The following is an 11,271-nucleotide window of genomic DNA, read 5'->3' on the forward strand; positions in this document are numbered from 1 at the left end:
TCGTGTGCATACGATTTAAATACGGCCGTCTGAGGCACAGTGACCGTACACGGAAGATGAATCGGTTACAAGCAACTACTGTGCTGCTAGTGGCGTCGGTGGCGGCAGTGGCGGCGGATGTGACGACGTCCGCTGGACAACAACTTGGTCAGATGCAACCGCCGCTGTCAGATTGGTTCCATGGTTGTGGTGCGGCCGAGTGGCCACAGTGTGTGGCCCAAAATGTAGCCAGAACATTCAGGCTGTTGGAACGATCGGACCGATTGCAGATAGCCGACGGCATACGGCTGGTCAAGACCACCGCAACGACCGACAGATCGGCCAAGTAAGAATTAATCACATTAACCATCCTGCAGCAGTCTAAATATAAATACCCATAAGGACTTTATGATAAAATATTATTAATAATAACGAATGATGTAAGTGCTTATACCCAATTAGTAAAGTAATGAAAATTATAAGTCCATTATGTATGTACTGCCATAGGCCCTGCAAATCACGCAATAGCACTGAAGTCACGCGTATTCACAGGATTAGAGTGTTAAACGAGGGTTCCATATTACCCCAGTAGTATGTATTTGTATGTTCACGGCCAGCTTTTACGCGGTGAAAAAATTGTTCAAGCAGAAATGTTCCCATCCGAGAACACCGATTTACCGCGTAACACAATACGGTGATTACACGAAATTGTCCACCTATTTGCCTCTTGCACAAAAATATTTACCGTATCAACTATTTTTTTATTAGATTTTCGATTTTTTTTTAATTTTTCAATAAAATATCGCTAATTTTTATAAAAATAATATTTCAAGTATAGAACACAAATTATTTAATAAACTTTTTTTATAAAAATTAAAAAAAAAAACCGAAAATCTATTAAAAAAATAGTTGATACGGTAAATATTTTTATGCAAGTGGCAAATAGATGGACAATTTTGTGTAATCACCGTATTGTGTTACGCGGTAAATCGGTGTTCTCGGAGCGGAACATTTCCACTTGAACAATTTTTTCTACCGCGTAAAAGCTGGCTGTGAACATACAAATTCATATTACTCCCCCTTCCACCATAGAAGATCTAATTACTAAAAACTTGAATATAATATGTATATCGATAGGGTTTTCAAAAAATTACAATTGTTGGGTAAACTAAGTTTATTGGTACTGCATAGTAATGTCACACTTCCATATGTAGGTATTATAGCTACGCATTTTAGATCTGTTAGGTACACAAATCGTACCAAATTCCCGCGGCTTCTTTGTGCGTTTGCAATATCTTAACGGCTCCCAAATTATTATTATAAAAAAATTAAAACAATATATATAGATACAATATGGCCAATATGTGGGTGATAATAACAGCGACTTTTTAGTACTAGAAATATAACTTCGAATTGCCACGTGATAATATGTTTCGTCATCATTTTCATAATGATTATAATTAATAATATAATATACAATATCTAAATTAATGTTGGTTTCCGGTGCTTTTACGTGGCTCCCTTCATTAACTCTCACCACGCTCCGCGTAGCCGCGACGCCGTTCGAGTATCTCCAGTATATAGTGAATACACTGAACACTCAGGATTAGGAAAGATACACAATAAGCAATTATCGAGATACTAGATACTAAAAACTTGGCGTTGGAGTATAACAATACTACTTAGATAGTTAGATACTCAATACATTTAAACACAATCAGTCACAAATTTATTAAAAATAACTGACTATAGGTACCTATATAACATTAATAATGAGACAAATTCGCTTCGCATTAAATGTGCATGTATCAATATATATATATAATATATCTATTATACATTTATACACCACATATTATATAACTATAAATTATGATTTTTCGGTAATTGATTGAAAAATTTAAAATAATTTACAACAGCCTACCAAAAATCACCTGTGACAAGTAAAATTGTATTACATGTTAATAATTTTTGATAGTAATATAATTATTTAGTATCAACTTTTATGGTAAAAAACAGAATTGTATCACAAGTATATTGAGTATCTTTCGATAAAAATCTTATATGAAATATTCGATACTTTATATACCTAATTGTTAGAGGTTCAAAATACAATTGTCTAACTCTGTTTATACTGCGTATTAAATAGTTTTTTTTATAAATTAATATAATTATATAAATAATATGTCATGAAAAAATATCTTGTATTTTAATTTTATATTGCATCTATTTAAACAAGTTCTAATTCAGTAATTCATATCTCGTAAACGTTATGATTGATTCTTTGTAGTTCCACAAAAATATTAATTACAAATTCAATGAACCAAAAAAACAAGAAATCCGTCATAAAATGTGGTCTATTTTACTCGTCCTATACAGTTATACATAATATTATAATAATGTACGATGTACATATTTTATTTCCCTGTATATAAGGTTCCCATACTCCAAAGGCAATAATATTTGTGCACGTAAACATTGTATATCGATAAAAACACGTAGCTCTAAACCAATAACAACCTTTGTCTTGAACATAATTAAAATAGTTTCGCCGGCCTCTTTTTTACTTTTTCCGTGCTACTATATTTTTAACATAAAATTCACTCAGTTATTAATCTTATGTTAATCATTAAAAATTACATAAAATCAACCACGATATTTTTTCCGTAAATAACACAGCGATATTCCAGAGAGAAATTTGATAAAATACTTTATATGCATACAACCGCAGATATAGGTATAGGTAAAGTTATACCAAGTCATATAGTATAGTGTGATTGCCTGCGAAAAATTAACCACTAGAACTAAGGAACATAATATAGATTAAACTTCTGTTAGTTTTTTATAATGTTTTATTTAATCTAAAAAATACTTAACGAGACGCAAGTTAATACGATGAGTTTTAGTAAAATATTATACTTATTACTAGTACAGAAAATAATGTCACACTTAGAAAATGTGCATCATTTAATAATACATTATTAAAAATAACTATATGCAGGTATATTAAATCAATAGTGTAGTACCTAAAACGGTTACAACTATGTATTGTATAGGTAAGGTTCATTGAACAATTATTTATTTATTACTTTACTTGAATAAGACTTCTACTTAGACGTTAAAATTATACAATTATACATAAGTTGCGTTTTAATATATTTCATAATTATTTTATATTATTAATATTCAAATTGAATAACAATAATTTAGTGTTAATGGAAATACCTACATACCTATTCAATATTCGTGATCCTTATAAAACTTTATTTACACAAAATTTCTAATCCCAATTTCCAAGATAATATGTTAAACGAATCTAACCATTCATATTTTTATTTTTATTTTATAAAATGACCACCGTTTCCACTCCCAACTCAACTCCAGTACTAATCCTCTCAATAAAGATATGGCTTCACTGCATATCCCAGGCAACCCCCCTCGAAGGCTCAAACGAAATTGGAATCGAGATCTCCTTAAGTGATCTAAATCCAACTATAAGTTCTTAGGTGTTACCAATGGGTGACTTCCTTAAAAGTTGTTGTTTTTAAAAAAAAAATTATGTTTATATTCTATATCAAAATTACTAAATGTGCTTGTTGTACAGATTGTTTTTGAAAATAAAAATAATAATTTTATAAAATGTATAAAAATGAATAAAGATTTCACAGAATAAATTATAATTTATTTGAACATTAAATATAGGTACGCCTTACCCACCAAATACACGCAGAAGTGTGTATCTATTAGGTATCAGAGCGAAACTTCAATTAAGAAAAGAATTATGAAATTAACAGTATACCTATTTCTTTCTTTGCATAATAACAGTGTTTAAAATATTACACAGTAGAAAGCATCGTGATTGGACATTTAGACATCTATTATAACAAATAATGAAAATGGAACTATTTTGATTGATTTATTTATTGTTCAAAGTTATATTTTAATATATATAATAATTAATTATAGAGCTACATTTGAGAATTCGAGATATACAAATTGTATTAATTATGATAACATAAAACATAATTTAATAAAACTGATAGAAAGTAGGTGCGAGTGTATGATTAGTTTTAATTATATATAGAATATGGATTTTCAGTTAAAATGAATTAAGAGAAGCATTTTCTCGAAATAATCTTGTGCATTAAAAAGGAAGCGAGGAATGCTACAGATTTATTATATTTAGTATAGCGTGGAAGCACAATTAGGAAGATAATTTAAAGGAGTACCAAGTAAAATTGTTTTTTAAATGGCTCATTTCATTGGTATTATCATACTATATTAGTCATCAAGTATTTTTTAAACTATTGTCAAAAATAATAACTGACTATAATTTTTTTCCAGACCACCTAAAATCAATTTATTTAAAAACTGATAATAATTAGGATATAAAAAAAAAATATACTTTTAAATAAATAACTACATAAGATATACCTACGTTTTTAGGATTCTCAATATTATTTAATTATAAGTAATATAAGTACCCTTATGGGTGAACTTAACTCGATTCGCCTATTGCTGGATTTTGCCCACTTGTTATACAACAAATAAATCCAAGCAACTCAATACTGAAATCAAAATATGATAAAACTTACTCTTGCTGTCCTTCAGCTATATAAAATTTACTTTTATTGTGAGTGTGAATAGAATATTAGAAACATTCTGATATAGTATAAATAAGATATAAGGTACCTATCGAACTAAATAGAAACTATTTTGTAGGTTTCTCGTTCTAGAAACTCTATAATATCAATATTAAATTCTTCGGTTTGTTAGATACGTGTAGATATTAAAAGTTTAGATGATAGGATTTGAGTGTCATAATAAGTGTAGGTACCCCAAATGCATAATTATATCATTTATAATGTTATGTATATGCTGATCTAATATTTCCATTCATCCAAATACAAACTACTTATAACTTGATACCAAATCAACTAATTTCCAGAAACGTGAATATTTTTTAAAAATATTAAGTTATTTGTTTACTTAAAAACTAACTAACTATAAAATCACTTTTCATATGATATCGAAAATTATCTAAATAGCATGAGAGCATTAAGGGATTTCTTAACTTGAAACATTAAAACTGTATTCATTTTATTACCTATACTCGTATACCTAATATGCATAAGAATATTATTATTTGATCATTAAGGAATAAGGTTATTTACAATCAAAAAATATACTAAGATTTATGCATTCATAATTTTTACCATTGTTTTAAAAATCGGACCAATTTAGTCCTGAATTAATAATATATCTAAATCAAATTTAAAAATAGGCATTTATAACAGATAATTATTGTAATCATTATTAGTTAAGTTGTTGTTAAAAATACTTAAATACTTTAAATATTTTAAATATGTTTGAAGTTTGAACAACAAACTTATCTAATCAAGACACATTCATGTGCTGTAGTGGCATAAAAAATAATGAGAAACATAAGTTTTAAATAAATTTAATATTTATGAAATTAAATAATATGTAAGTAAGAAATATTATTATTTTTTGTTATTTTAATAATTTATACAAATATTATATTTTCGTTGTTAATGACAGATTGTCAGGTGTTTAAGCATTTTAACTTATTATACCTATAAGTACTTTGTCATTCATCTCAATATATTCACAGCATAATAATTTATTATAAGTTTATTACAATTATAAAAGTACTTACATAATTATGTAACCTGTATTCTTGTACCTCTCATTCAATGAATTCAAACAGAAATAACATTTGATATTAATGCTCAAGAACAAAAATTTAAATATTCTTATTTTATAAATAACAGTAGACCAGAAAAGCGTTACGAGATTGAAAAGTACTGAATAAAATGACAATAAATACGACAGTGAAATGCAGGTGTAATAAAGCCCTGGACTGTGGAGTTTCGTCTAATTATCAGTGTTCACGCCGTATGTTGCGTGATTAACAATAATATTTATTTAATGAATTTAGTGTGTTTAATGACTTTTAAACCTATCATTGATATTGGAACCCTATTTTACACAGAACACAGCTAGCTGTATCTTAAAAAATCGATTTATTACTGTAAAGAGCTACCGATAATAATTAAATTTATATTTAATATAATGGCTTTTAAGTAGCAGCATTATAGCTTCATTGTATAAAATCCTATTATCGTTATGGTTCATCATAAAATGCCATTAACCATAATGGTTTTCATATAGCTGGTACCTACCTAGAAAACCGTATTGGCATTCAAAATCAATACAGTAGAAAGAAGCCTTTTCAGAATTTATACGAAACTGTTGTACATGCAAAGTTATAGAATAGTATTCTCTGATATCAAAACTTCTTTAACTCCAAGCCTCCATACTTCTAAGCCTACTCTTCATTTTTAATACCCGATATTTGTCGAGATAGATAGTAAGTTCTTAAAGTTGGAGTATATAATATACTGTTATTATTTCCAAGTTTGTCCCGTTATGGTAATTAATAATAATAATTAATATAATTAATAAATTGATTCTTACTGATTCACGTGTATATGAAATATGCACAAAATACACATACTAATAATTAATCATTTTATATTTAGCTACCAGAATCATACTTTCGACATAATCAACAGAATGGTTTCATTCATCGATAGTCATTCGTTGCAAATTGATTTATGGACACCGGTTAATAACGCCACCACTGAAGGTATATTGTAGTAATATTTTAATTAATATACATATTATTATAGATTCTTAATATTACGGTGCATATTCAAATTTTACAGAATTTCAAACAAACTAATTAATGCTAAAATGTACAATACATCACATCCGCTTGCGTACCTACGTATTTTAAACAAAATAGCATGCATGTAAAACGCACACAAGTATAATCATTTCTATGCTAATATAACAACATATATTTACAGAAAATAAACTTTATATAGACAAATAAACTTTGCCTACCAAGTCTATGAGTGATGCATGGATGTGGAAATATGGGTATAATATGATATAAGTAATGGATATTGCAATACTTTATATTATGTAAATTAAATTAGTTTCCATATCGTTTTTATGAACAGAAGACATTTGAAGTCCTTTTTAAATATAACTATAATATGCAACATCATACTATGATTGTTATTGTAATACTACAATGAAAAATTTTTAATTAATTTAACGCAATTAATTAGATATTTTCCAATTAATTAAATACATTTTATACAGGATAATTTTTTTGACGAAACTTACCTATTTTTTACATGCACGAAACGATTAAAACCAATAAAGTGATATGAAATCTAAAAATGTATTTTAATTTTATATGAATTTAACTTAATATTGACAATCACACTTTTCCAAACGTCAACTCTTATCTTTTCCTTAAATTTAATTTCAAAATGTCAAAAATGAAATATTTTTAAACAGTGATTAATTATTATATGGAATTAAAATTAATTGTAAATTCGATAACAAATTTAAATATGTTTTCATTTTTGTTATTGCATATCTAGTTTGTACATCCAAGTATTTTAAATAAATACTAATACAAATTATTTTTTTTTAAACAAATATTAAACGAAACATATTTAATAAAAATTAATAGGTATACACTCCCAAAATAAGCAATTTAATAGAAATCATATATTTGATATTATTGTATTTTTTTGTGAATTGATTCTTATTTACAGTAATACATTTTAAATTAGTATTCGTTTCTGTTTATTTCACAGCTGGTGGGCTGCAGATTTTGTGAAAATATAGATTTGCCGCTCCACCGTGAAAAATCTAATTTATACGAATATATATATATATATCTGTGTGTGTGTATAATGAATAATGTATAATAAATTATGATTATAACGCTGTGATTCACAGTGTTATTCTATAGAAATTATGAAGGTGTACATAAATATATAAATAATTCTATAAAAATTAATATGAAACAAGAAAATATGTTAAAATTATAAAACATAAAAAAAAATTTCGAAAAAACGTTTTACTATTGTAATTTCATGAAAATTCTATGCCCTTTGTCCAAGTTCATTATAAAAACCGCGATATTTCTCTTGTGTAGTTTCAATAAAGTGTAAATATAAGTCGTATCCACTTAAGTGGCCGGCCGCACACCAATTTAATGAAAAAAAGTGTCTAGACCTATTGCATGAACCACACTGTATATCTACTGCAATAATCTGGCCACCTGTTTCGTCCTGATTTGATGTATGCCCACTGCCCACATAACTACACTTACCGTTCAAAACACCACAGAATTGATTAAATTACACTGTTTTCTCCTTATTAACGCGTAACATGGACACTATTTAACTTTCAGAAGAATCTATTTTACTCTGTTATATGAAAGTGAAATGACCAATTATTATCAAGTGTAAATGATAAAATATTATTTAGGGTAGTGTTTCTCAACATTTTTTACTGTGGTCAGTGGCCACCCCCCATCCATTCGATGTTTTTAATAGATTCTACTATTCTAGCCTGCCTCATAGGTTTTGTTTTTATATTTTTGAAGCTACCTAGGTACCTGTATTAAAAATATTTAAAAAAATATTATGTGGATGTCAATAGTTTTTAATAATATTTATAAAGTCCAAAATTTTGAGTTTACTCGAAAAACTAGCCAAAATGTATGATATGCTATATGAAATTTCTAAATAATATTCCTTAAAACATGTTATGCTCCAGCCCCTTTTAAACTTAACATATAAGATATCACTAATACAAATATAAATGACATAGAAAACACAGTAGGTAGGTACGTCGTGTTATTGTGGTGTTGTTTGATAATCATTGCAGAAATTTATATACAATAATACAATATACATAAACATAATTTTAACACTAGTTATAATATATTGAAGTTAAGTTAAGTGTTAAATGTTACTCTTTAATACACCGAACCAAGGTGGACATAATTGAAAATCATAATAACAGTTGTACCAGTCATATATACTACAATATAAGGGCCGTTATTATAATGTCCAGCTAAATTTTATTTAACTGAAAGTTAATAAGCTATCAGAAGGTTTAGCGTAGCGGAGACTTTAGGCTATAACATTATAAACTATGTTTTTGTTAGTCCAACTAGGAGTTAGATAAATTATAAAAAGTAAAATGCTTTTCATTGATTCATAACAATCAGCAGTTGTGACAACTATTAACTAATAATTAAACGTAATTAACTTTAAAATTTGATAACTATACACAGATATGTATAATAATTTATTATAGATATCTGTGTAATGATATGTTTAATTATTTGAATTCAATGATAAATCATTGCATACGAAAGAAAGATTATATGTACAGAAATTTGTCAGTCTCCATTTTTAAGGAAATATTAATAAAAATAATGCATTTTTTATAAAACTTGATTTTTAATTATACTAATAAAACAAAAAATATTTAACATAAATGATAAATCAAATTAAAAAAAAAAAAATGAAAATTCGATATGCCTGTAAATAGCCTTAAAAACAGCTAAACTATTTTAATATTATAATATCATATGGGTACCTATAAATAATATCTAAATATAAATTGATTTAAAATAGTTACTGTTTTTAATTTTGTAATTATTATTTTGAAAACTAATGCAATTTTTTAATTTTTACTTTTACCTATAATTAAAACCAACTGGGAACTAGGTACAATTTGCGGAAAACACACTTACACCAAACATATATACCATTGATAAAAGCATAGTCACCAGAGCATAAAAGCGTAGTGTAAATAATACGTTATTCATTGGGGCTAATACCATATTCCCAAAAATAAAATATGTCATAGGTATTACTGTATTAGGCTTCTGGTTATTAGCCATTATTAGGCAGGTATATTCAATACAAATTTACTGTTAAGGGACTGAAATATTAACATTTACCTGTCAGTAGTTGTTTCTAATTTTCCTGTAAGTACCTAAATTTAATATGTATAATTTACACAAATTTTTGAAAGACGAAATATATAGATAAATTCGTCATCTGTTCGGCTAAATTATTTAAATCATCAATAAACTCAATAAAATTATTTACATCATTCATTTTAAATTAAGTTATTATCAAAAACATTAAATAAATGCACTGTGCAATTTATAATTTAAATGATGATGCAAACAAAATCTAACTGATGACACAAAATTATCACAATACAGAATTAGCAAAGTTTGAGATCAAAAAATATACCCATCTGTAATTCTATGGATTCCTTTCGCTAGTTACATTAATGGGCCCTAAAACTTTCCGCTAAATGAATAACCATAGTGACTCATAGTTAGTGGTCACATTTTACGTAACGAAGCATTATAATATAAAAATTTTAAAAATAGTGGCCGCTACGTTAGCGTAAATCATAGCAGGGATAGTTGAAATGAACTATCTAAAATAAATCTCGAAAAGGGAAAAAAATAAATACTTTTAGTGAATCCTGCTCGGTTCTCATACAAGGGGGTGATCCGCAGACTTTGTACAAATAATATTGACACGTATTATGTTTGTTTTTTTCCCCGTCAGGGCGCAGACGTCACGCTTATCGGAGGGTGTTTCCGATCATTGTGAGCACGTACATGATCATGTCGGCAATCCTGATCCCGATGGGCTTCATGTTCATGTCCACGCTGGGTGGCAAAGCGCTGCTGGTCAGCAAAATGGCGCTAATGGTGTCACTGATGAGCAACATCAAAAAGATATTCTCATACGAGTACTACGTGCCACCTGCACCGGCGGCCGGTCACCACCACTGGAAGCGGACGCTACTGGCGCACCGCACCACCGCCGGTCCGCTGTACTCGTCGTACACCGCGCACTGAAATCGCAATAATACCACAGCACGCGTGATCAGACTTCGCGCCGCCGGCCCTTGGCAAAGTATAATATGATGAGTCCATTCGAAACTCAATCCCCGTGAATTTATGATAATCTATATTATTATACATTATTATAATACAATATTATGTCACATGAGACGAGTTTGAATGATGATTAACAATTATATATATATATATACCATATTTGTTATTTTATATTTATATTAGCCATAGATAGGTCGTAGGTACGTAAAATATTGTACCCGTTATTTATTTAATTTATTGTCAATATAATAATACTATGTAGTAACCGGTCAATCTTACATTGGACATGTTGACGTTTGATTGAACTTCACCCCAAATTCCTGTTTTTGTTTATTTTGTTAAATGCCTATCTGTAAGATTTATGTAGTCTATTTAGCTAGTGGTCACTTACTTATTGCCTTAAACTGTGACAAAATTAATCTTTTTTAAATCGTAGATGAATAAACTGTGTTGAA

General features: G+C 28.1%; 1 protein-coding gene across 1 annotated transcript; it reads left to right on the forward strand.

Moving 5' to 3' along the window:
• Positions 1-11,271, forward strand: LOC107162887 (DUF1676 domain-containing protein Osi23). The gene is made up of 3 exons (XM_015510028.2): positions 1-325; positions 6,546-6,652; positions 10,479-11,271. Exons 1-3 carry the CDS (start codon positions 57-59, stop codon positions 10,772-10,774), a joined length of 672 nt encoding a protein of 223 aa, XP_015365514.2. The 5' UTR covers positions 1-56; the 3' UTR covers positions 10,775-11,271.

This window comes from Diuraphis noxia, unplaced genomic scaffold, assembly GCF_037042655.1.
Source record: "Diuraphis noxia isolate RWA-SAM2 unplaced genomic scaffold, SU_Dnox_SAM2 contig0002, whole genome shotgun sequence".
NCBI lineage: Eukaryota > Metazoa > Arthropoda > Insecta > Hemiptera > Aphididae > Diuraphis > Diuraphis noxia.

What these genes read in the sequence shown, in the direction of transcription:
- LOC107162887 (XM_015510028.2), top strand. Translation starts at nt 57, where the DNA reads ATGAATCGGTTACAAGCAACTACTGTGCTGCTAGTGGCGTCGGTGGCG. An exon ending in ACGACCGACAGATCGGCCAA is followed by an intron (nt 326 to 6,545) that starts GTAAGAATTAAT and finishes TTTTATATTTAG; the next exon opens with CTACCAGAATCATACTTTCG. An exon ending in TAATAACGCCACCACTGAAG is followed by an intron (nt 6,653 to 10,478) that starts GTATATTGTAGT and finishes TTTCCCCGTCAG; the next exon opens with GGCGCAGACGTCACGCTTAT.